The sequence below is a fragment of the Thermobia domestica genome, chromosome 1 (assembly GCF_964235325.1).
Source record: "Thermobia domestica chromosome 1, izTheDome1.hap1.1, whole genome shotgun sequence".
In the NCBI taxonomy this organism is placed as follows: Eukaryota; Metazoa; Arthropoda; class Insecta; order Zygentoma; family Lepismatidae; genus Thermobia; species Thermobia domestica.
This window is the reverse complement of record NC_137454.1, coordinates 31,767,354-31,794,979: the sequence shown is the minus strand read 5'-3', so window position 1 is coordinate 31,794,979 and position 27,626 is coordinate 31,767,354. Positions and strand designations below refer to the sequence as shown.

General features: G+C 34.9%; 2 protein-coding genes across 3 annotated transcripts in view; both read right to left on the bottom strand.

Moving 5' to 3' along the window:
* LOC145684279 (queuosine 5'-phosphate N-glycosylase/hydrolase) overlaps nucleotides 1–26,602 on the bottom strand; it is a 34,934-nt gene extending 8,332 nt beyond the window's left edge. The window contains exons 1-5 of one of the 2 annotated variants that reach the window (XM_081756426.1): nucleotides 26,459–26,602; nucleotides 17,744–17,848; nucleotides 9,920–10,147; nucleotides 7,245–7,518; nucleotides 1,445–1,559 (exon numbers count right to left, since the gene is read on the bottom strand). In XM_081756426.1, coding sequence (XP_081612552.1) covers nucleotides 1,445–1,559; nucleotides 7,245–7,518; nucleotides 9,920–10,147; nucleotides 17,744–17,848; nucleotides 26,459–26,494 — 758 coding nt within the window. In that variant the 5' untranslated portion in view covers nucleotides 26,495–26,602. Of the gene's footprint in view, nucleotides 1–1,444; nucleotides 1,560–7,244; nucleotides 7,519–9,919; nucleotides 10,148–17,743; nucleotides 17,849–25,459; nucleotides 25,598–26,458 lie in introns of those variants that run through there. The other variant, XM_081756436.1, reaches the window with a different exon arrangement.
* On the bottom strand, nucleotides 25,461–26,452 carry LOC145684288 (uncharacterized). The gene has a single exon (XM_081756448.1). The coding sequence runs from the start codon at nucleotides 26,293–26,295 to the stop codon at nucleotides 25,651–25,653; it is 645 nt and encodes a 214-aa protein (XP_081612574.1). The 5' UTR covers nucleotides 26,296–26,452; the 3' UTR covers nucleotides 25,461–25,650.
* Nucleotides 26,603–27,626: the final 1,024 nt, after the last annotated feature.

The window sequence follows — 27,626 nt, the reverse complement described above, 5'->3', positions numbered from 1 at the left end:
CAATGAATTATATCACGGACTTCATTGTGCACTGTCTTGTTAACCATTCTAAGTAGCCTACGATCTTCATTCGTCAAGACCAAACGACTGAATGACAAACTGTCAACATAGCCAAGGTCATTCACTTCTTTTCACCAAAGTAATGGGACGGTTTCCTCTGTAGAACGCTGACGGGGGTGGGGCGAAGTATGTTTTACATATTTTCCGAGGGCACACTTGAAACAGAAAGGATCTACGAAGTAAGCAATGCATAAACATAGTCTGTTGTTGAAAACAAGGAGGAAGATTACCCATTGGACTACAGGATGAGTGAAAAATAACTATTTGCTTTTTAGTGCTCTATAAACGTTAAAATATTACTAATTTTATATTGAAAAAAGTGCCATAATATAAAGTATTTACCAAGATTTAACACTGCCTCATTTAGATCAATCGTTGCCCGCTGGAAGTCGCACATGCAATGTAAAGAAAATGGCGGCCCAGTTATCTGAGAGCTTCCTGGACGTTGGCATGGATATAGAATTCACGAATAGCCAGCAAGAAGACCACATTTTACTCTGTGTGTTACTTTTTCTTGTGGAGCTGCACTGAGGAGGAAGTGTACAAGTTCAAACCTCGCACAGTGGAGGAAATGAAGGCATGGATTCAAAAGGTTGTTCTCATCCCAATTGACTTCCTTCAAGAAGGTACCAATTGTATCCCTGGCCGTTTGAGGAAGCTGGTTAACATATTTGCCTGTGTTGAGATTTAACACATTCATCCTCACATACAAAAGAATATGTACATGTTTGTTTTTCTAATAAATAATTATCAATATTACAGAATTTACAAGTTTTTTAATATCTAGTTATTTTTCATCCACCTTGTAGATTACTCTTGTCCAATTTCCGGTGTTCGGATTTATGTTTTCAGAATCATCTGTTCCGCACTACCGTGCCAGTCAAAGGTTTCGAAAAAATTCCAACTCAACTGCAAATGCTGAGATTATACAGCTCTGGTACTTCATCTCGCGTACAACTATCACCCAACACAGCATTACCATATAGTATAGCTTGACAATCTCCATGAACAGAAGTTCAGTGTTGCTACTCCACAAAAATTACATGCTGCAGTACAGGAAGTTCTTATTAACTAACTGTACTAAATCGTGATATAAAAGGTACTTTGAACTTCCAAAACATACCAAAAGTTCAGTTGTAATTGGTTGCATTCGAGGATGTCTAAAACAATAACCATTATCTCTGGTAAATGCATTTTTCGAATGAGTGTTCATACCCCTATGAAAAAAGCCAGTGCGCATTATATACACGTAAGTTCAGTATTCCATCATCATCAAGATAGTATGAATTCTCGCCCGTTCTACACCATCTTTCTTTCTTTTGTTTATGCAAAATTAATTTCTTAAAAAACCGAAATACCAGAGTATCAAATTAACAGGACTCACCTGTAATCTGCAAAAATTGTTACAGAATCTATGTCGGAGAAATATCCCAAACCTTCTCCTCTGTAACACGACCATATATCTCCAATCAGAATCTGTGCTCTCTTATAAAAGGCCACTGTGAAAAGCAAAAATGAAAAATGCGAACAATTAAAACAAACAGCCCAATAATAGAAATTTTCAATAATTTAAATTTATTTTTATGAATTGTTACACTGGGTAATTTTTTCTATTTTATTTGATTAAGTAATGATTGGAGAAGAAAAAAAATGTTGACTCGTGCTGTAGAGTACGATTCTGAATGACAAAATTCAGAAGTTAAACTATCAAAAAAAAAAAAAAAAAAAAAAAAAAAAAAACTACTGCCAAAGATACATGAAAAATACCTAAACAATCTACACGATGAGCTGGCATATCTTTCTTCGGAAAAGAAAATTCATGTTTATGAATACTCGCGTATTGCCCGTTCATCGAGCAGTTTGTTATAAATTCATGGGTTGGCAATCGCAAGAACTGAGAGTCGTGGGTTCGCATCTCACTCGCATATATATATCTCGCGAACGCACTCTCGTGGGTTCGCATATATATATACACACTTTGACATTTAACAGATATAGTACATATATTCAAGTTATGCCTCTAGAAATTTGTCAATAATAATTGATCATGCTTCCAGACCCCAAAGAAAGAAATCTTTGACCTATTTTCTATCTCAAAGTTAATCTTAAAATTCTGTATTATGTGAAGTATCACCCTATATGTCATCAACTAAGTCGGGAAAAAATTGCCAATATTAGAGGAAGAGAGGGGGTTATGGAATACCATTTTTTTTAATATTGCAATCATTTCATTAGTGTTCATGGAAAAGAAATAATTCTTATATGACAACACAAGTAATATAAGTGTTTATTATATAGTAACAAGACACTCTAAGTACACGTACAAAAACTAATTTAAAAAAGAGTCCGAAGAGAAAAATGGAGGGGTTATAGAATAGAAGGGGCTATATGGAATACCATTTACTGCAACCTCCCAATAGGTTTAGTTGAGGTGAGTTGAGTTGATTTTAGTTTAGCGTCCCTTTCAGCAGCGAGGCTATATGAGACGTGGACCTACTGATTAACGTGGAATCCGAACCACATGAGCTCCCGCCGGGAATCGAACCCGGGTCTCCCACGCCAAAGGCGCGTACGCTAACCGCTTAGCCACGGAGGAGCTCTCCCAATAGGTTTATTTGCAGAAATCGCAAATGTAGATATCTGTTTCAAGCCTGAACAAGCTTCATGAGCTCACATGTGACACATAATACGTTTTACCAAGTTTTTCTACCTATTTGTCTAACGACCTCGGAAAATTTGTATTCGCAGAAGATGCACGATGCGTCCTCATTATTACTTGGTTGGAGATGAACAGGAGTTTCCTCATCACTTGAATCCTGAAATTCTCTTTAATGATAATCATTAGAACAAGCGGAAGTAGTGACTGCTACTATTTGGGTGGTCTTTTTACTTGGAAACTATTTAGTTAAAGTGTTAGTGAGCCACTTTTATTCTCGTTTTTAACGTGTACATTGCAAAGATAGCTTATACGGTGAGGATGTAAGGAGTTGTGTAGAGCCCTTGGGACGTCTAAGCGCTGAATTCACGCCATCTGAAATTTTCAATAAGCAAAATATCTTGGTATCATTTCAGCAAATTACAGAGGGGGATATGGAATACTGCTTAATTTACGTATTCCATAACCCCCCTCCCCTTTCCATTTTGAATTCCAGCGTCTACTATGCAATTACTTCATACAACAGCATCAATTCCTTTCATTCTTAAAAACTTCAGTCTCTATACATACAAGTTGTACCATCTTATTGTACTAATGTCTTATGTGTTTTTCATGATGCAATAATTAAAACATGCTTGTACAACTTTCTCGAAGATGCAAAACACCTTTCGACCCTGTACTGCAACACACAAACAAGTATCAGCACGCCGCTATACACAGAGGTCATGAACCTTTTTCAGCAATGTGGTATAGACGGTCACCACAAACCTCTAGCACATATCAGAGTAGTTCTGGGGGTATTCCATGTACCCTACCTATTCCATAACCCCCTCTTTTCCTATATTAGAAAACGAACACAAAAATGGCAACTTAAATACTTTTTCTTTCTGTCTGCGATTTTGTAACTGAAAGGTTCGAATTTAAGCTGAACTACGTAAATTTCAGAGCACTAATTCTGATCTTTTAAACATATAATGAAAAATGATGCAACTATGTTATAATGGATAAATTTTCAAAACACTATTACTTAAGGTATTTTGTTTATTTTCTGAGGTTATTAGCGTTTAAGGGGGTAATAACTTAAATAAAAAGAATTCAGATGATTTCTGATCACAAACTTACAAAGATTTCGCTGTTACGTTACGTAGACAAAGCAAACAATCAACTTCTTCACAAAATTCTGACCTAGGTAGATAAATGTTTTAATTTTCCAAGAATCCATGAGATCAACTACCCTAGTCAATCTCAGACACGTAAGAGATGAATACCTTAATAACAAATCGTGTTCGGCATCCACCCAGCGTCGTCAGGCAAACTGGAGAGTCATGTGAATAAAAGGTGTAACGGTTACTAAGTCTAGGAAGCTCCTGGCACACCTGTTAGGGCGACGCGCATATATATATATATATATATATATATATATATATATATATATATATATATATATATTGTGTGGGTATGTTCACACACAACTTTCAACACCAATCTTTTTAAGAGTATATTATTCCGGTGGTCCCTTATCAATTTCATCAGGATGTAAGAAGTCTTCAGAGCTAGACCATGAAATACCAATTTCAATGTAATTAATCGATTTCAATTTATATTCACACATTATTTTGACATAGATGCATTGATGTTGATGATTTTGTTTGTTTGGAAGAGCATACTATCCTGGTGATTTCGTGTAAATTTCACGAGGATCTAGCAAATTTTTCAGAGCTAGACCACGTAACTTCTCAAAAACTGACAGTATTAACACCAGCACAATTGTTTATCTAATCACGCCTAGCTTTAACATGTACGAATTTTGATTATTCTTTTTCAATTTCACAGATTAGAACATTCTCGCTGGTTCCATATAAATTTTATCGGGATCTCATGACAGTCTTTGGAACCAGATCATGAAAATTCTCTACAGCTGATAGTGAATACTGTGTGTGTAGGTTCACATATAATTCCGTAACGCCCACACTTCGTAGGTCGACCAATTTTATAGGAAATTAATATTCTACTCTTAGTTTGGGTATCTAACTAAACTACTCGCATAACGAAAAAGTGGAAAACTTATAAACTCAAAAGAAAAATAAGACTTCAAGAACTAGCAAGCAGAAAATAAAAACCTTTTTCTTTTAAAGAAAAAATTAACAGACTTCAACAAAACATCTAAAAAGTAGTAAAAACTCTTAAAACCAGAAAATAATTGATTACTTTTATTTTAAAAAAAATGAAGTCTGTGTAAAGCCAAATTAATGACTAATATAAAATGAGTTTGGATGGTAATTTCTTTGGCTTGGCACAGAGTTCATTCAAACAAAATGCATTCAATATAATCGTCTGGATAGGAAATCTAATGCGATCTTATTTAATCTTGGATATAATTTATGACTTATCAAAATAATTAAATATGTTTAAGACAGGGATGCAAATAAGCAACAAAATTTTACTCGTCCAAGGAAAAAGCTACTAGCCCACATCCCACAATAGAAATCATTTACTTACCTTCGGTATGATATTAAATACTCGCCCGCCCTGATGAACCACTCGTCCCAGGCGAGTTGTTATTTGCATCCACTTGGCGTAAAAGCCCAGCTTGAGGGCCTGACCCAATCCAACGCCATCTGTCAGCGACCGGCTGGAATACGTCCAGCCTAGCGACGGGAACATGGTCAGCGCGCTGGGGTCGCTAACAGGCGCATCACGAGCTTTTTTGACCTAGTGGCCGTCACTTTTTTCATTCACGTGACTCCTCAGTTTGACTCACGACGCCAAAAATTGGAAAGCACCGGTCGGGAATCGAGCCCAGGACCACGTGGACGTAAGTCTAACGCTCTAACTACTAGATTACAATGTTCTTTTTTATGCTTACGCAGTCATCTTGCCCCCACTTAATAGCAAATCAATAGAATTTAGACTAGGGTGACCAACCATCCCGTAAAAACGGGATTGTCCCGTTTTTTCACTACAATTGCATGTGTCCCGAAAACTTCTCCCGGGACGCTAAAATGTCCCATATTTACGTACATTGGGTACAAAAGAACCTTTTGAATCGCTAAAATTTCCTAACTTATATTATTATTTTCTAAGCTATGTGATTATATTGGAAAATGTCTAATTACTGAGCTACGTCATTACGACGTTTGCAATATTGGATGTGGTGGCTGCACTGTTTTCCCTTCTAGGCCTCCCCACTCCACAGACAACAGTGCAAGGGACTGAAAGTCTTATGGAGAACAAATGCAACCTGTTTTTTCTATCTGTTTCGGGCGGTGGAAGATTGAGGCGCTGTGATCAGTACAGTACAGTGTTTCCGTGATTTTGATTAAAATGTAACATACTTCCATTTACGAAAGGTGACCAGAAATATAGAACTACAAAATTGAAAGTGAAAAGAAAACTAGTTGTAAACTAAATAATGTTTAAAAGTAAGAAAATGCAAATAAAAGGAGTTGGAACCCGATGCTGAGAGTAGTTATAAATCCTGTCGGGGATAGATTTGAGCGCTCATATATTTTTAGTAATGTTTTCAAATATTTCATTTTTTGTTAGCTGTTGATAGTAACTTATTATCTAATTAATTCCACAACCTTTTCAATAGGTTTTAAAACAAAAAGTGGTGTAAAATTTGCCCTTTTTTGTGACAGATTCAGAGAGAGAGAGAGAGAGAGAGAGAGAGAGAGAGAGAGAGAGAGAGAGAGAGAGAGAGAGAGAGAGAGAGAGAGAGAGAGAGAGAGCACGGAGAGGTTAAAAAAAATATATTTAAGGGAGCAACCTATCCAGAAATAAAAGGTGTCCCGTTTTTTCTAGTTGACGATTTGGTCACCCTAATTTAGACTCATTCAACTACCATGTACTAATATGTACTGAACTAATCACAAAACATGCAATCTTAAACCATGGGATTAGACATATGATCTGGCTCTCACCCTTATGTTTGTATGAATTTAATGTTAGCATTACTGTTATTTTCACTAAATTACGCTCTTAGGCGATGTTTAAATTAGGATAACGGGAGACCTCTCAATGGACTATATAGAAAAAAATTCACTTGGAAAAATTGTAACACATGTTTATGCAATTTTAACTTCGTTAATCAGTGAAGTAAACCAAATTCAATTTCTTGGCGTTACAGTTCATGGAGGACTATGCCCGTCGGTTAACAGGCTGTTAGTTGGGTGACGTGTGGTCAGCACATCGGCTAACGTCGTAGTAAATGTCTTACTTTCTAAATCGAAAGTAGCTACCTTTAGTTCAAATATCTCCTTAGTTGCCTCGTGATACTAGGTCATAAAAATATAAGTATCCCACCGGAAATCAAACGCGGAAAACAACATGTTTGTTTAATTTTATTCGCCAGTTATTTATAAGTAAAGTATTAAACAGTTAGGAAGTTGGAGAAAATTTATGCAGTATTACGTATCAGCACTTTCTTTTCGGTAAAAAACGCGAATTAAAGTTTTCTTCTTTGCGAATAGCATGTAAGTCTAAGAAATGTAGCATTTAGGCTGTATATATTTATTGTAATACATACCTTTCTCACCATTGTACACAGCTTCATCTCTAAAGCACGGAAAATTTGTGACAATCAACGACAATAACTTTTGTGCCGATTTATCACATTGCTTGATACAATTGACAAAGGAACCATCATATTTGTCCAACAGCACAGTTCCTACTTCATGCAGGCATCGGAGCCTCTCTTCAACCAGGGGACAATCTACACCACTGTCAGATTTCAGAATATCCTTCAACTCCTCCAGAGTGACTTTGGAATAGAACTTCGGATCGGTAATTGGAATTCCATTCTATATGAAAAGAAACGAAAAAGAACTCGCATATTACTGTACTTTCGTTCTAGAATGTGTAAAATAAAAAGCAGGCAAATAACCATACTAGTATTTAGATTAGGATAAGGTAGACGCAAAAAAAAAAAAAAAAAAAAAAAAAGTATTACCACATAAACTTTACCACCTCATTTATATCAATCGTTTACATAAAAAAAGGAAATGCCTCCTACCTAATGCCAAGAGATGTCGCTAGCGTGTAGGCAATATGCAGACGAATCGAAGACTGAAGGAACAATCAGTAAAAATTAGTGAGCTTATTTGAGCAATTTTTAATATAACACTAATACCTTCAGTTAGAAAAAGTGTTAGTTATAATAATATACTATCATACTAGCAACTACTATTACTCATAATTGAAACATGTAATAAATTACATACCTAATATTTTCTACTCTTAAGGGTGCTCATTACCTTGATAAAAACACAATCAAAAAGATCAATTTTTAAGAGTGAACCATAAAGAACGAAACAAGGTATCATACTCTAGTTTCATTTATTGTTTGCATAACATTCATTTAAAGAAATTTTTGCTTAAAGACTGAAACTGACACATTTTTAATTCATGTGAGTACCTTAACCTGTTACAAATCTCATAGACGCAATCAACAAAATTAGAGTTTCCAATGGCTATTTTAAATAACCTTGAAGAAATCATTTAAAGAACTGTTAGTATACACAGTGTAAACAGGAGAATTGTTAAGTCTTCAATTCTTTCCAAAAAAAAAAATCGCCAAATGTGTTTTGAACTTTAAGAGTGCCTCACATTGATGAACAATGTTGTCATACAGTGAGTGATTCAAACTGTTCAGAAAAACATAGACACAATCAATGAAGTAGGTGTTTCACATTTTTTAGTACGTCGACTAAATGTACGTCAATTTCTGTCTTTAGGTAAACAAATATTCTTTGGAAGTTTGTATTTGCCTGTCAAATAAATTCGCATCGAAGAAAACGGCAAGTACCTTAAATACTAGTTTATTCGTGAGAGTATTTGTTAGGCTGTTCCAAATCACCGATGCATATCTAGTTTTGATCTTGCCAGTAATTTATATAAGAATACATAGGTACATGGCTGACAAAAGGCAGACAATTGATTAAACAAGTGACCAATTATTTTTCTTGCTTCATTATATATATTCTGTATATAACCACTAAAGCATAATAACCTGTCAGATGTTACATCTAAATTCTTCATAGTGTCAACTTACTGTAGTATAGTACTTTGCATTTCGTACTCACTCACGTAGTATTGTGATTTGTTACTGTAGGTTATAAACTTATATATTTGTATATTTGTTACTGTAGACTTAGTTTTTAAACAATTGATATCCATACCGTTATCTTTGCATTATATAATGATTCTACTTTCTACTTAAGTCTTCTTGTAGTCTAACGTATATCCTCAATATTGTTTACTACTCTAAAAAGTTTAATCTCATCAGCATAAAGTACACAACTGGAATGATCTAAAACTGTTGCTAAGTCTTTAATAAAAACTGGGATAAGTAATGGACCCAGAGGAGATATTCTTGAGGAACTCTGTTACTAACAATAGATGAATCTGACAGGACATTTCCAATTTTAATTTAGTATGTTCTAGCAGTCAAATAACTTTACTTAAAAAAAAAAAAAAAAAAAAAAAAGAGTAATCTATAATTAACTGAATTGAAAGCTTTACTCATGTCAAGACACGTAACATCAGTTTGTTATCTACTTTTTATTACATAGTAGGCAAAAAAAAAAAAAAAAAAAAAGTTATTTCACAGAGGTTGGTTAGAACTGATTTCCCTTTGTAAAAACCATGCTGTGGTTCTTGTAGAGGTTTGCACGGGCTGGAATTTTTAGCCCGAGCCCGGCCCGACCCATGAATTTACAATGTTGAGGCCCGACTCGAGTCCCTTTATAACATTTAAAGCCCGTGCTCGTGTGATATTCAAATGAGCCCGAATTACCGAAACTTAATAATTAACTCAAAATTGTATTTTTATTTACAGCAATTGGAGGTTTAATTCTGAAGTTGTGCTTTAAAAGTTCTCCAGAAAGAACGGTGCAATAGATATCGTTGTATATTTACAAAGTTAGGCCCGAAATGGCCCGAGAAATATGGTTGTATATTTACGGCCCGAGCCTGGCCAGGATCCGAAGTTATATATGCGATGTAGATCCGAGCCAGGCCCTCGGGCCGGATCGGGCTTAGGTCCGCGGGCTCGTCCTGAGCCTGTGCAGACCTCTAGGTTCTTGCAGCAGTAATATTAATATTAATAATAATAATAATAATAATAATAATAATAATAATAATAATAATAATAATAATAAATCATCTCATTTTGACGACGAAGATAATTTTTAAAATACTTACAGCTAATGCCCTTCTAATGGCCGCCACAAGACTAAAATAACCAGTGTACGTCTTTCCTTGCCAAGCAACTTCCCATTTTGGCTTCCCACTTAACGTCCAGAAGCAAAAGTTCAGTGTATCTGTGAGGAAAATGAAGTCAGCTGCCGAGTCGTCATTTTTATTTGGATGAAGCTCATGCTGGGAAAACCCATGAATACTCAGCGACTTGTTTTTTAGGCGAGTGACAACCTAAATAAATAAATACAGGTTAACACACGAATATTCAAGACAAAATAGACCTGAGAATTAAAAATAATTTATCACTCAACCTCCCTCATATGTACCATTATATTCGGTGAAATCTTACACCTCTTTCGATCGGAAATTTGAAAGCTGAAAGGACATATTGCGGATAACTTAATGTAAGAACAAAACCTACTAGTAATCTTTATTAATAGTAATACACGATTTTCCAATAAGAAGAGCATTGTTTGTAATAATAATAATAAAAAAAAAATCCTGGATTGATGTTTTACTAATTCTTCTAAGATAGTTCCACAGAAGGGGAGGAATCTAACAGTGTCCAGATTAGTATTTTAAACAGTTGCTGAAGAAAATGACAGTGTACACTGAAACTGTATACGTAAATCACGTAACCTGAGACACAATGTAACAAGGTTATTTTTGAATTATGCATTCCGTAACATGTATCAGCAAATATTACACAGGGCTTTGCGCAAATTTAAAAAAAGTTGACAATAAGGCTAGAAAAATGCAAATTTAGAGCTATTTGTCTCATATCGGGGTATCCACTAAAAGAAGGCGAAGGAACTTTCAAAGAAGAAGTGAGTGAGTGAGTGGGTAGGGGATTAATGGGGACGTCAGCAACGACGCTATATGTCCCCGTCACGATTGATTTGGTTGCTCAGAACTGCACGATTAAAAATGGAAAAGACTAAAACCAAGAGTGGTCAGCGAGACGAAAGTGCTGCTAAAGAATTCAAAGAAGAAACTTTCAAAATCACTTAGTGAGAATTGTTAATCTTCACTGTAAAGGTTTCAGTGATCGGCTTGTCGCTTTCTTGAGTACGACTTCTTTAAGGAATTTTTACGTTGTACGAAGAGCCACATTACCGATAACATTTGCAAAATAAATTATTATTAAACTTATCTATTCTCTCACTCTGAATTTACTTCTTTACTTTAAAATGAACACATTGAAAGGTTTATGATGGAATCATGAGGTTTCTTTCGTCTCTACTTGGTGTACAGTTTAAATATACAGCTCTCATCCCTGAGTCTGAGCTCAGAAAAAAAAAGAAAGAAGACGAGGATAATTGCATCATAAATCCTTCAACGTGTCCACTTTAACCCTTTAACAGGCAACACTCCTTACGTTTTATGAGGACTTATAAAAAGTTATATTATATATATATATTAGGGTGTATCGAAAAAAACTTTTTTTCGAAATCCGGTTACGGCTAGTGCGGATTTTTGGCCAAATGGCATCAATAAAACGTATAAAAAATTTCAACTCAATCAGACAACTCCTTCTGCTGCCGAGTAGAGCCCAAATATTAGAAAAATCAACAAAAGATTCACTTTTCAACTGATTTTCCAAAAAATATTTTTTAAATATTTCCTATATTTTTCGGTCTTTTAAATTATTGAAATAGCATTGGAAAGGAGGAATAAATACATAAAACAAATTTATTACGGTTATTTCTGTACACCATAAGCATAAAAACCTAGTTAATTATTTGTAAAAATGCACTGATTTTCTGGCGTATCGTACAGTTAAATTTTAATATAAAATTATTGAAGTCTCTTGAATAACGAAGAAAACACTTTAGTGCTAACTTCTAAGAGCAGTAATAGTATAAATAATTTGCTCCCAATGCCGTATGCATCTGCTTATCACACTAGATCACCTGCCGCCCACCTCTCCCCGAACGCCTTTTCTCTTGTACTTGCCCAGCTGAAAGGATCTGCCTTATCAGTCGCCAGTAGTCAACCAGCTGTGTCAAACGTGATTGTCGCTGCTTGAGTTATTTATTAGTGCTGTAGGAAATTTTAACTAAATAATTTGTTTTCGTGTGTAGTGCAGTATGTAGAAGTGAGAACAGTATTTCAGTTGTGTTAAGTACTTTTTATTATGAAGAGAGTGACAGATACGCTGATTTTATGGCATCGACAAGTTTGTTACGATCTGACGTTAGAAATAGCATTATTGGGACACCCAAGGAATTGGGTAGAACACAGCTACCAACCGTTGAAATGTATTGAGACAATACCTAGGGAGCGAGAAGAAAAAATGAGAATTTCGGCATCCCGGAAAGAGCCTTCAACAAAGGATTTATCTTCTATCGTCGCCAGGAAGATTGTAGAAAATTGAGATTACGCCTCAATCTTGTGGTTCTCTGATCTAGAAGAAAAGGTGCCTCTAGCACTGGTACTTTTTTTTCCTTTTTCGCAGTTGCAGGCAAGAGGATCCGAACACTTACAAAAGGCTATATCAAATGAAATATTTGTGGCAGACTGTTGAAAATCAGCAATTCGTTTGGAAGAAGTTTGGAAACCGGACTTTGCTGAGTTTTGCAAGTCACGGACAATATTATGGTACTTCAATATCATTGCAACAATCCTTCTGACACTGAAAATTGCATCGCCGCTGATTGAGGCGTAATCTCAATTTTCTACAATCTTCCTGGCGACGATAGAAGATAAATCCTTTGTTGAAGGCTCTTTCCGGGATAACGAAATTCTCATTTTTTCTTCTCGCTCCCATAGGTATTGTCTCAATACATTTCAACGGTTGGTAGCTGTGTTCTACCCAATTCCTTGGGTGTCCCAATAATGCTATTTCTAACGTCAGATCGTAACAAACTTGTCGATGCCATAATGTCAGCGTATCTGTCACTCTCTTCATAATAAAAAGTACTTAACACAACTGAAATACTGTTCTCACTTCTACATACTGCACTTCACACGAAAACAAATTATTTAGTTAAAATTTCCTACAGCACTAATAAATAACTCAAGCAGCGACAATCACGTTTGACACAGCTGGTTGACTACTGGCGACTGATAAGAAAGATTCTTTCAGCTGGGCAAGTACAAGAGAAAAGGCGTTCGGGGAGAGGTGGGCGGCAGGTGATCTAGTGTGATAAGCAGATGCATACGGCATTGGGAGCAAATTATTTATACTATTACTGCTCTTAGAAGTTAGCACTAAAGTGTTCTCTTCGTTATTCAAGAGACTTCAATAATTTTATATTAAAATTTAACTGTACGATACGCCAGAAAATCAGTGCATTTTTACAAATAATTAACTAGGTTTTTATGCTTATGGTGTACAGAAATAACCGTAATAAATTTGTTTTATGTATTTATTCCTCCTTTCCAATGCTATTTCAATAATTTAAAAGACCGAAAAATATAGGAAATATTTAAAAAATATTTTTTGGAAAATCAGTTGAAAAGTGAATCTTTTGTTGATTTTTCTATATTTGGGCTCCACTCGGCAGCAGAAGGAGTTGTCTGATTGAGTTGAAATTTTTTATACGTTTTATTGATGCCATTTGGCCAAAAATCCGCACTAGCCGTAACCGGATTTCGAAAAAAAGTGTTTTTCGATACACCCTAATATATATATATATATATATATATATATATATATATATCCGTTTATTTCTAACAAATGTCCCCACGTGTCACTGAGGGTAATATTTTGTGTTCTTCCTTTTGTACTGTTCATACAGAATTCGTATGAACTTGGAAGTCTCGCACAAAATTCAAAGGTCTCGTGTGGACATCTTAAAGAATCGCCTACCCTGTTTTACTTCTATTTCTGGTCAAACATTTAAAAACACCGTTTTAGTTATTTTAGATGAAAAATCCAAATCCCAATTTTCATGTCTCTAGCCTTAAGAGGTTCGAAATATGCAACCATCAATCCTTTTACTACTCAGATATTTTCTTCTGTTGTAAGGCAAATATAAAAAATACAGTGAAGCACGTATTTAATTGTTTTTAATAATAAAAAGGTCTAAACATCAATTTTCATATTTCTAATGTTAAGGGATTCTGAATTATGGCCACCTTATAAAAAAAAAAAAAAATGTAATTGCATCCCCTTTTTCCTGTACACGCCACTTCGTTCACTTCTAGATCATGAAATATATATATACACATATATAAACGCTTAAACATATGTCTTATTACAGGGGGTATTTTAAATGAAAGTCCAAATACCAAATTTAATCTTAAGAGATTCCGAGTTACAGATTCTTATTATTATAATTGTAATCCCCAGCTCTTTTCCTTCCCACTTTCTTTTTATCTTTTCTAGATGAAATGTGAAAAAGCGCTGAAAAACGTATCAAATTATTTTGAATGTGAATACAATTACCGAATCTCATATCTGGGCAGTGTTATGCAACAACTAGTCAACCCACAAAATTTAAAAAAATGAATTAACCCTGTTGGAGGGTTCGAACATATGTAAGGAACATACTAACAAAATTCTGGTAACAAGTTTGCGATCGGTTTGATATCTATGAAGAGAAAATTCAACCCACATACGGTAATATCTTATGGGGTCGAGAAACTATAACTGCGATTTCCCCAAAACTGATTCATTGTGGGTTGAATGGTTGTTGCATAACATCATCCATCTAATCTTCAGAAATTCCGAGATATGGTAATTGCCACCCTTATTTCCCCTCCCTTCCTCGTCAAATTTCCAAAACCTTCCTTAATGGTGCCTCACGTCACAAATCCTATGTAGTGGCAAATTTGAAGTTTCTAGCTTAAGCGGTTTGTCCTGGGCGTTGATCAGTCAGTTAGGACTTCTTTTATATAGGTTTCTGAAGTCAAATTGACTATTTAGTTAGCCGTGTGTCGGAATGAGTGGTAAATATATTTACCGCCGTCCACTCAGAAATATATGGTAAACATTGTTTACAATATGTACAGTGGTATAATAATATACTCTTCTCTCAAAGAATATTTTAAGCTATTTCAACGTTAATTTTCTGGGGTAAAACTAACAAATGGAAAGCTCCTCATTCATGAAACCACGCCTTAACATTCCCAGCACTGGGATATGGCGCTTAGTCATATTCGAAAATTGAGTCATTGTCCGGAAATATTTGGGCCACACGAGTCATGCAGTCCACTTAAAATGTTCACATATGAGTAGTAGTAATGGGTTATGTGAACGTAACCATAGGATCCAAGGTATATAAGTGCTGCATACGGCATCATAGAGACGAGCCAAGTTTCACCATAGAGAAAAGACAATTAAGAGAATAAGCTTTTTTTGGGGGAGGGCGATGTTGTTGGAAATACACAACCTATTATTGGAAATAAGGTGAAACAAGACCATATCACTTAAACAACTATTTGTATCTATAAAAAATTATTAATTTCTGTAAAATAACTTCATCATTAGTAGAAGTATTGGCTTCTGCCCTCCTTAAATAGGGCAGCATCTAGGAAGCACGGTCTCTACTTCTTCTGCCGCCCTAAAATGTCGAGGTCAGAACGACATTCTTATTCCCGAATTGTTGGATTGGGCTTGCAATACTTTCTTCTGTCTTCCCTTAACTTTTGAAAGGATGCGGATCTTCGCCGAAATATACCATTATCAAACATGAACCATAAATTGCGTGTTTGGTGGTCCATGAGCATCCAAAATTTGAACTATATATAAAATATAACCTTACTGTATTTTCACACTTAAGTCAGATACCGAAGTCTGCCAATGAAAGGCATATTATAATGTACATTATCTTTGCGCTAGACATTTCATAACAGTATATATACCACTTACGAAGGGTTTAATTAATAAACGACATAAAAGAGTTAAACCTCAAAGTTGATTTATTTGCAGATGACAAAACAATACTTTATGTTGAAATCTGTCCAAGAACTATTGTGTAATATAAAATACGATTTAAACATTCTAAATCGCTGGCTTTGTGAAAACATATTGGTGCTGAATCCCTCCAAAACAGTGTGTTCTAGTGTTTCATAAGCCTTCATTTACAACACAGATCCCTGGCAAACTACAGGTAAATGAACTGACTATACTCAGAGCAAGTACTGTAAAATACTTAAGTCTGGTACTGGATGAAAATATGAATAGTATACTGCTCTAACACTTGAATTTGGTGCGATATTACGTAAATGACTGAGAACATCCACAATTGGTGATATCTTCTGTGCTAACATTAAGATATGTTTGTCCCATATCTTAATGTTAGCACAGAAGATATCACCAATTGTGGAAGTTCTCAGTCATTTACGTAATATCGTACCAAATTGAAGTGTTAGAGCAGTATACTATTCACTCATACAATCCCACCTATCTTACTTATCGGTAATCTGGCAGAATGGTAGGCAATCAGACATAAAGAGATTAGCAATTCTCCAAAAGAAAGCAATGAAGTCAATGTATGGATTACCTTCCAGATATTCCAGCAAAAGCTTGCACATGACCTCAGGAATATTACCACTAAATTTAATTACAAAAGTTCAAACAAGTATTTTAATCTACGAAATTATAAATTCCCAGACACACATTAATCTCAAGCTTCAAAAAAATAACGAAATTCATGAATACAATACTAGACGTAGAAATGCATTAAATTTGAAATTAGAATAAAATAAAAAACGCAGGTAGTGAAAGATAATTTAAAACATATCCAAACGCAATCACTATAGAATTCCTAATGAATATTGATCGTTGTATCTAGAATACAAACACATAGGTGCGTAACACTTATTTTCAACACAGAAAATGAAAATTCGCGAGAATGTGGTCTTCCAATTAACATTGGAATACTTAAGACAACACGGATATCATCAACAATCTTATTCCCTCTCTACAAATATACAAACAACTAACAAATATAACGCATTGCACCAAGCAAGACTATTAAAGATACGTACGGAAGAATACAATACGTATAGATCAATACTATCCCTACGAAGAACGTCGTAAATATACATACCATGACGATAAAAGGGTTAAAGTAAATTCAGATTAAGAGCTCATTCGTGGCTAAGCGGTTAGCGTACGCGCCTTTGGCGTGGGAGACCCGGGCTCGATTCCCGGTGGGACCTCATGTGGTTCGGATTCCACGTTAATCAGTAGGTTCACGTCTCATATAGCCTCGCCGCTGAATGGGACGTTAAACTCAAAATCAACTCAACTCATTAAATTCAGATTAAGAAGACAGCTTTGATAATAATTAAATCTACAGTGCAGGAATGGCACCGGTAATGTTAATTCTTCACACGAAATAATAATAATTCTTAAAGAAGTCCTACTGACGAAAGTGACGAGCAGTCATTGAAACATCTACAGTAAAGTATAATAAAATGAGTTCTGAGATGGGTTCTTTTAATACTCGATATACATACTCAGATTATTAAATAATAATGCTACTAATTCACCTGAAGCTTAACAAATTATGACGCCAGTTTGAGTGCTATAATGCTATGAAAATTACACCCTGTTCAAATCATATAACCCCCGACTTGAATCCATACTGTGATTACTGTAATGTAAAAATTTCATGACAATAAATTCTTCTGAAACGGATATAAAATTAAGTCTACAAAACCAAATACTCAGAAAAATATTCTGTCTCCTTAGGAGCGTGAACTTTAAATTTCACCTAATTTCAATAAAAGTTTTGTGTTTAAATTCCTCACAAATGTTATGAAAATCTTTGCAATTCAATTATCTGTTAAAGTAACAATACCTTACACAATACTACAAGTTTTAACTCATATTTATTTCCTCTGCTGAAATAAAAACAATAAAACTATTACCTCCTGCACTAACACTTTAATTCCAGCATCTGAAATGGTCACTTGCTTAGCATGCTTTGCTATAAATGCTGCAGATTCCTTTGGAGATAACACAGACATTTTTATCTGCAAATACAAGAAAATTTGTAGAAAAGAAGAAGATACAAGATCCAGGATAATAAATAAAAACTACCGCAAATAACAAAACAGTAATATAACATCGAACTATAAAGCTGTTGCCAATGGGAAGACAGAATTAATTATCTTTCAGTTTAACGTAATGGTTATCACCTTAAAAGGAGAGGGACACTGACATTGAAGAAAAACGCAACTGAATCATCAACAAATTGGCGTAACAAGTGATGGCAGGAAACGGAAGAGCTACGGACAGAAAATTGTCTTTATGATCTCAATTCCTATCAAACCAGGACCACTTTGCATCACATATGAGCAATCTATAAGTAAGACCGTTCTCTCAGGTCGATTTTAGGTCATACAGAATTTAGATTAAATCATTTACAAGTGAATTTGTTACCAGGGTTGGCAAAAACCATGGTTTTTATTGAAAAAACCCGTTTTTTTTTTTTTTTTGGTTTAAATAATTTGCTCGATGTATTTATATCACAAATGGACAGAAATAAGTTTGTTTCGCCTTGGTGTTATTATACATCAACTGGGTTGTGCTGGAAGGGGTCTCACAAGCTTAAACCGGAATCCAAACCGCTTCTCGGCTTACATCCGAGAGAAATTGTCCTTCATTTGAACTCGAAAGCAGAACTATTAATAATTAGCCACAAATGCGATACATCTGCCGACTCACTCACGAAGACTTCTGATAAATATATGTTGTACTGATCTTTACACATTTGTTAATACAACTGTGAAGAGTCATTTCAGAAGGACAAAAAAATAAACAGTTGCACAAATGAAACCATTGTACAGAATTACATATGAACAATTTCAAAATACTGCAGAGTACAGAACTAATTTGTCCAAGTTAAAGAAATACGACGACTTAATTTCCATATCAGTTAAGAAAAGTTAATAAAGATACGAATTATTTCAGTCCACTTTGGTTCTGACCCATTTATACATAAACAGATACCAAAGGTACTTCTGATTTCAATAAATGCCTCTCGTTGGGTTTGTATGACCTTCCCCCCTTCCCCAAAAAAGTACGGCACTTCGATGTAGTTTATCAACAGTATACATTATTAAAATGAAACAATATTTAGAATTTTTCTTTGATTGCAACTGCATAACAATAATAATAATAAACTATATATATATATAAAAAAAAAACATTCATAAACTAATAAGAAGAAAAGTTAATTTTGTAGAATAATCTCTTTGAGTACTGACTGGGGAATTTAGGTCTGAATATAATACGAATAATATACGTGAGTGGAACGTGATAACCCACTAACGTGTGTTCATCAAGATTTTACAAACACTTACACCTTTACGAATATTTTTCGATTTTTGGTTTAAACCAGCTGGTTTGTTTGAAAAACCCAGCTGGTTTAAACCAGCCAACCCTGTTTGTTACCTAATCTAAGAACCAGCTGTCTTTTTGTTTTTTTTTTTTCAAAAAAAAAAAACTGGTTTAAACAAAAAAAAAAAAAAATGCTTTAAATCGTGTGAACTTCATGGTGACGTTTCCACATATCAAACCATCCATTACGTTTATCTACTTTTCACCTTTTAATCAAGGGGTCCCGTGTTTAATTCTCGGTCGAACCTCAACCCATCTTTCAAGTGTAAATCAAGTCGCGATTCGAGGTGTTTCTCTAAGCGAAAGTCTTCTCCGTGATAACCTTGGTATTTCATAAGGATGTTAAGACTAAACATACGAAATGAAACCAAATTATATATTTCTACTTGAATGAATGCCTGTTGTTTTATAAAGGACCCAAGGTTGCTTAAATATATTGATAGAAATTGCCAAAATTATCAACTGCCTACGTAGCTTCCAACATCAGCTTGGATTTGACTTGGTTTTAAATTTTATTGAATGATATATACATACCAAATTTGTAATTTAATACCTCGGTTTTACCGTAGTGATTATGATACATTGACCTTAAAATTTTACATACAAATACATCTAAAGTAATAACAGGATTTTCCCATTGGCTAAGGCGGGAGTTTCCCGATTTATGTATAATTCTGTATAATGTTTTTACTTGTGTAACTGTTTATCTTTTTGTCCTTCTGAAATGACTCTTGACAATTATATTAACAAAGATCAGTACAACGTATTTTTACGAGTCCTTCGAGTGTGAGCCGGCAACAGCATTTGTGACCAATTAGTCCCGGTTTCGTGTCCAAATGGACAATTTCTCTTGGATGAAAGCCGAGAAGCGGTTTGGATTCCGCTTTAAGCTTATGTGACCCCTTCCAGCATAACCTTGTTGTTGCATAATAACACCAAGTCGAAACAAACTAATTTCTGTCCATATTTAATATAAATACATAGAGTAAATTATTTAAAGAAAAAAAACGATTTAAACAAAAAAAAAACTGGTTTTTTGGTTTCTTTTCAATAAAAACCATGGTTTTTGCCAACCCTGGTAAGAACGCTAAATCGCTCCCCAAAACAGCTCTTTGCTACTCCTTACTTTCACTCTAGGGGCTCTAGGCGAGAAACACAGTGTGCATGGGTTTTCTCGGGATTCTCCCGTTTTCTCCCACTTCCTTCATTTCACCATTTCAATCATTTCTCATCATCACCGTCTCCTTTAGCCTAGCCGGTATAACGTGGGACGTAAAACTTAATTATTTTTTTAAAAAAGTTTTTTAGTTTACTGTACAGAGATCAATATCGAAACCGGATGTTCTAGTAGAATTCTGTCACTTCCGATTTTAGTAGTAAAGAATATTCTTGGGACGCTTAATCGATTGCAGAAAACAGTTTCTCCTTATCTATTATAGTTTTTAGTCTACAGTGATCAATGTCTACTACTTCCGGTTTCAATGTTATCTCCATCAACAAACCTTATTCCTGACTCACTCTCCACATCCTGGCCAAAAGTAGATGGTGATCCAACAAGTATCGCACCCAGACATAGAAAGAAAGACAGGGTAAATATATAAAGAAGTTTCGGTAAACTGAATTCCCTAACAATAAAAATGGGGAGAGGTACGGCTAATATTGCAAAATTACCATTTCGAAACTGACATAGACCTTACTCGGTATGACTGACCATCAGATTCAAATTAGGAAACATTGAACTGTAGCTCAATAAGACCATTCGCAAGAAACTAAACTAGATTTAGTTTTACTACATATTAAGGACAAACATTATTTTTCTCTGAAACATAATTTACAAAAACAAACCCCCAAAGATTCAGAACACGTAATCGTAAAACTTATCACAACATAATGAACATTCTTTTCGTGACGAAGTTACACATGGTACACAGACACTTCACATTGAAATAAAATATTTTAATACTAAGGGGAAAACTACTTTAAGGTGAAACTACACACAGGACCAGTTGACCTATTATTAGCAAAAGCATTATGATCATGAAGCATAAACGAACATAATCTCGTCATATACAGTATATAGCACAAAGATCCATACTTAATGCATTTTTCCTTTCCGGAGGGGGGGGGGGGGAGAAACAAATACCCTAACTTCACCTACTAAATGTGTCGTAGTTAATTTTAGTATCAGCGACAATTAAGTGATTTTAATATTAAAAAATACTGCAACAACAAGGCAAATACTATTTACGACAGTCACCCTTTTTAAGAAACTAACCTACTCTAGAGCATAATTATATACTAGACTTATATAAATGTTCCTTAGTAACTCAGGAACGAGAGCTGATTGTTCTTTGGGATAAAGATGAACATAGCTGTATAGAAATTACTGAAAAACGCAATTAACTTGGTCCATTTGCTCCAATTATAACTGGAATCGCAAGCTGTCTCGATTTTATCTTTGAATGTTCCATGTCCCATGAATATGTACTCCTCACTAAATCTAGCTTTAAACAAGTTAAAACTTGATGGATTATTAATAAAACTTGCAAGATTTATATAATAGCACCTATACTTAAGATCTACTGATGAAAAACTATCAAACTTGTTTCTGTCAACCAGTCAAAGCAAAACTGACTCCAGTAATCTCAATTTTAGTAAGTAAAGAATTTAACATAAAAAAGTCAATTACAGTTGCTACGGCTAATTTCCCTTCCCTCCTTTCATTCATACGTTTCAGTTATATTTGTTGCACATACGAGTTACCTCCAATGATGGTAGTACACAAAATGACAACTTTCGGGAAATTAGGGGGTAAAACCTTTATAGAATTTATAAATAAAATATGAAAATACTAACTTCGAAACGGACAAAAATCAAGAAAGTCAAGTCCACACGATGATCTGCTTCGGCGAGGTTGTTCGTTCTTAACTGGTCATTCAGAACTCTGTCATACTGCCATAAAGATTCCATATCCTTATTGGAAATAATGCTGTTTTTCTTTTGCCGCCCAATCGTATTGTTCCTTTACGTTAGTTATTATAAAGGACAAAAAGTTGTTTTGGGGTATCACAGACTGCCTACAGTAAATTATATTTGGCTTATTCTTCCTATTTCAATATATAGCTAATGCCTATAAGTGCCTATTTTTATGAAATCTGAAATAACTTTTTATTAATACAATATAGTATCAACTATCCGGCCTAATGGGCAGATCAAATAACAAACAAAACAAAAAAAAAAAAAAAAAAAATTCAATAAATACTTGCTGAATCACCCATATCATTAAAAAAATACAATTTTTATTCCAAAAACAGCTCTTATTCGTTTCTTCTGACCTCTTGATACTTATTATATTGGTGTAATTTATATGGAAAATGAAAATATGTACAGTATTGTACACATTTTACGGTAAATTTAATAATGTCTGTCTCAAAATATCAAGTGCACAGTGCAGTATGAATATATAGTCACATCTTTAAAAAAAACAAAACATTAACGAAAACCGTGCGGTTTTTTTTTTTTTTTTTTTTTTCCACAAATGATGTCTTTATTACATGTGTCTTATTTTCTTTAAAAAGCTAAGCCGTATAGTATGGAGACGGACAGACAATAGTTTGCTACAGTTTCTTCCCATTTCTTTTCAACTACTAGAGACAAGCTGTGTATGATATGCAGAAACTTCGCTGTTTGCAAAATTATTTGCGGTCGTTTTTCGAAATTTGCAGTGCTTAAACATCCAGGCTCTAGTTATGAAATACATCATAACATATGTAGGTAGGTAAACCTATTTGGATAAAAGGTTTTGCGCCCAATGTCATGGACCTTATTGGTATTTGGTGAATTTTCTTCACTGCTTTTATATTTCCCTAATCAAACCATTATTGTAACTTAATACTCAATTATATGAAAATAAACGAAGTAACCGATTTTATATAACTCCAGTTCCTCTGTAGGTCCGAATCAATAACACAGAAAGAGTGAAAAAATGTACAACTGGACCGAAATCGAATCCGGGTTGAAGGAACTGCTCAAAGAACGGACCGAGTACTGTAGTAGTAAAAGCATCGGCACAGTAAAGCAATTCACCCAGTGCAAGCATATAGGCCTATAGTTAAAATTTCTCAAATTGAATATGAATCTTAAAGGTAAGATATAGATTTTTTAAAAAAGAAATTACGTATGTCACTTTGTGGTAAAGTGTGCAGGAAATGGTAGCAAAATGTACTGTAAAGACATTAATATAAATAATTTGAAGACAGTAAAAGCAAAATTTTGGAGATAACGCTACATTTGTAGGCATACTATGTTAACTGAATTTAAATTCACAGCCATAATACATGCCGACCCATTGTCAGCATGTACGATAAAGCACAGAAAAAGGGATAAGGGGGCTAATAGAATATACGCCTATAAGGCATTTATAAGCAGATTCTTGCTTATACCAGAACGCTATGTAATATTGACTACGTGATCGTCAATCTTCATCCGAATAAACCTAGTAAAAAATTAAATCTCTTGGAAACTTTTTAACATTTTTCTCATGGTACTTTCCAAGAAATTGTACAACATAACGTCATTTGCTACTCTCATAGTAGGACCTCTCCCGAAAGAATAACCACGTAACAAACTACACATACGAAAACAGCATCCTCAAACTTTCTAAGGTTGAAACCAGAGTACTTGAAATTGATGTAGTATAATTTTCCATGGGTGCAAATCATGAGAGAGATAGCTTTTCACTAATCGCATCACAAAAAACAATATTAATGAAAGAAATAAACCAAGAAACAGAAGTTTTCATATAGAAATAAATAAAAAATAAATGACATTAGACTAAGTAAAAAGAAAAAGACCTCATATGACGTTATAACTGAATCTCAAAGCTAACATTCTTTTAATAATAACTCAAAAGTTACACTTAATGACATCACATTTTAGAAAATTTGCAAGTAAAATTGATTACCCGGTATGGAAAGACATACCCAGATCAGAAGTAACAAATACTTAAACTCAGCTGAAAGAAGTGCGTACTAAATAATAAGGGAGGAAATGACATAGGCTCTAAAGGTGCGGACTGATTATACGGATCCATAGATTTGTAAAATTTACAGGAAAAAATCGTTACAATATTTTAATAGAGTAGTGTGTAAGTAACCAAAATATGGTGTGTTCTTACCTGTGAGATGTGGATTTACATGAATGTCGAACCTAGTATGCACGTTTTCGTCCATAAGTAATGGTTAAAGGACAATATGACGTGCGACGAATGTAACAACCAGATGGCTTTAACAAAAATATACCTTCCTGGCGTGCAAGCAGTGCTTTCCACAATCTTCGTTTACGCGTATACCCACCATCACTGACACGCCTTCTCCCTACTTGCGCAACCATGTGCTGCCGCACTCCTGCCCTGGGTCGATGAGATAGCAACGTGACTAACCTAGCACAGGATGGTTAGTGTTCTTTCAGAAGACCTCTTAAAGTTAATCTGCACCGAAGAATGCAAGTGCACACCTCAAAAATGATTGGTAAAGGTACAGAAAGTGGACGCAGAGAGCACATTTATTTCATGAATATCTGTATGATCCGTATAATCAATTTGCACGTATATAAAACTGATTTTTCACAGAATAGAAGACGACCATTACAACAGAAGAGCAGAAGTTACGATTTTCGCAACAGTCCTTAACTAATGCTTCACAAATCAAGGCAAAAAACAAATTAGGAATATGCAAAGCTGACAGGGTTCACTCTTTACTAATCATACCTTCGAGAACAACCACAAAGACTCAAGAACTGACACATCCCGAAAGAAGTTCCCGAACGAAAATTTGCGATAATTATAACAATGTGTGAATCCCCCCTTCAACTTCGTCTGTACCTTGTTCCCTTAACCTCCGCCAGCTTTTCAACGCGACAATAATGGGACTTATGGCGTGGTGAGGCTTCACAATACGCGTAATGTCACGTTCCCTGGTGCAATCCTTTTTATAAAGGAAAGAAAAGGTGGGTATTATGTAGTTTCTCGGAGTGCGCCTGTACGCAGTAGACGCGTCAGTGATGGTGGGCACACGGATAAACGTTCGATTACGAAGGCTATCAATCACAGTACCAGATCCGGAGCCTACATTGGATTTTGAGGAGATACTAAATGTCATCCGAAGAAAAATTTAGTGAACATTAATTTTTCAAATGATGTCTTAAAACTTAAGTTTCCAGAAAAACAAAGATCATTTTCTTACCTACATGAAAAGTAATGATGAAATCTGTGAGGTAAAATAACCACTGAACAAAACAGAACACAAATATTCAAACGAGTTCCTAACTTTTTGTAACTGGGGAAAAATCCTTAAAACGTAAATAACTTTTAACAGAACAAATTTAGAACATCAAATTGTTGGCTCGCAGTATCAATGACACTCAATTTCATTTTCTAGCTATCTTCCCCCTCCTCCAGTTTTTCATCAAAAAAATCTAACGTGTCTAAATTGTCCTTCGTATCATCATTTGGAGGATCCCAATTATGTAACTTCTGACGCCAGACACGAATCATTCCATCCCAAGCACGCCTACTACACTTAAGATGTTTTGGTGGTGTTCGGGGATGCTCCTTTGATCTTTTGTCTCTGGGAACCATTTCTAAGTATCTATCATATCCAACTGTGTTCTTTCCATAATCAATTTGCTTTTGCCTTCTCTCTAGTATTGCAGGATCTGTTTCACATTCAACATTGACTTTTCCTTTCTTTTCAGAAGTATGTTTGGGCACTCCAGGTTGATCAGAACTTCTACCTGATCTGTTATTTAGTTCCCAACTGTTCTCTCTGTATCTTTTTCTGCTTTCTTTGACTGACTCAGAATTCGATTTTTCACCTTCCTTAGACGATTCTGCACGTTTTCTTGAGTCCGTGTTTCTTTTAAAACTTGCCAATGATAATATTTGATGGTTTGACTCAGATTTCGGTTTTTCACTTCCTTTAGACTGTTCCGTATGTTTCCTTGCGTCGGCGTTTCTTTTAAAACTTGCCAATGATAATATCTGAGGTTTCGACTTATTAGATGATCGTTGCTCGCTCATGACGCACTCTCACGCTCTTAGATTAAAACTGTACACACGTTGGTTTTTACTATTGATTCAAGCACGTAACATACGACATTTTTAATCACTACAGAAAACAGAAACAAACGAACACAACAACAACAACATTCAAACGATTACGCAATGCCACAGATTCCAATACCTTTTTCGTATTTTTGACCACCAATCGCGTGATCATTCGCGCCCTTTTCCAAACACACAGAGTAAATTCTTTCGTCGTAAGTATGTGCACTTTTAGGTACGATGTTTTTGAGAAACCTAAAATTGTGGATATTTCGGTGAACAAAGAAAGTTTGTAATGTTTTGGTATGATCCTTGATAAAAATAATGACTACAACTCTGTCAATGTAAAAAAAAAAAAAAAAAAAAAAGAAGAAAGAAAGAAAGAAAGAAAAGACTCACAATACTGAATTATAGTTTGAAAAATAAGCATAATGATTTACCACGGGGGAAAACAAGTGATTGAGCTTTCTTCTCTGTGGGAAGAAGATCAGTAATTATAGAAAAAAAATACCACCGTATTTTATATTTACAAATACAGTAATATATATGTGTGTGCCGCGAGAATTCAAGTTACACCCATACTGTGCCGCAAGTTGAAAAAGGTTGGGAAACGCTGGATTAGAGAATCTAGGAAATATAGTAGTGCTCACAATTTTATGAAGTTAATATATTCTTGTACCGTACATTCTGACCTATCTACACCTCTGTTTAAGGCCTATATTATTTTCTTGGTAGGATATAGCTACGGTGACTATATTTCTGTTAGTGAAAATCGGGACATTTTTTAGTCAGTTCCTTCAGCCACTGGCGTCGTTAACTTTTTAGTTCTGCGGGGGCAGGGAGCTGGATGAATCAAAATTCTCTTTCTACCAAAAGACCAACCCCCGCTAACGACGCCCGTGCCTCAGCCACTGTTCTTATCGCTTAAACTCTCAACTCTCTATTGCCATGAAACATTATTATTATTATTATTATTATTATTATTATTATTATTATTATTAATAATAATAATAATAATAATAATAGTAATAATAATAATAATAATAATAAGTTAAAATCCAAACCTGTTCACATGATAGTAATAGTTTGTAATTTATTTGCTATGTTTAGTTACTCTATTAAACAATAATATTATTCCTATTATTATACCGCATTGACTTGATCCCTAGTCTTCCGTTGCAAGCACTGCTATCGTTTGAAGGAATTCCACTCGCTTTCTCTCGCTTAGCAACAGCCGAACCCTTATTGGCTCAACGCGAGGGTGTGTGAGGGTGTGAACTTTAGTTCGCATTTTTGCCACGGCTCAA

What these genes read in the sequence shown, in the direction of transcription:
- LOC145684288 (XM_081756448.1), bottom strand. Translation starts at nt 26,295, where the DNA reads ATGAGCGAGCAACGATCATCTAATAAGTCGAAACCTCAGATATTATCA.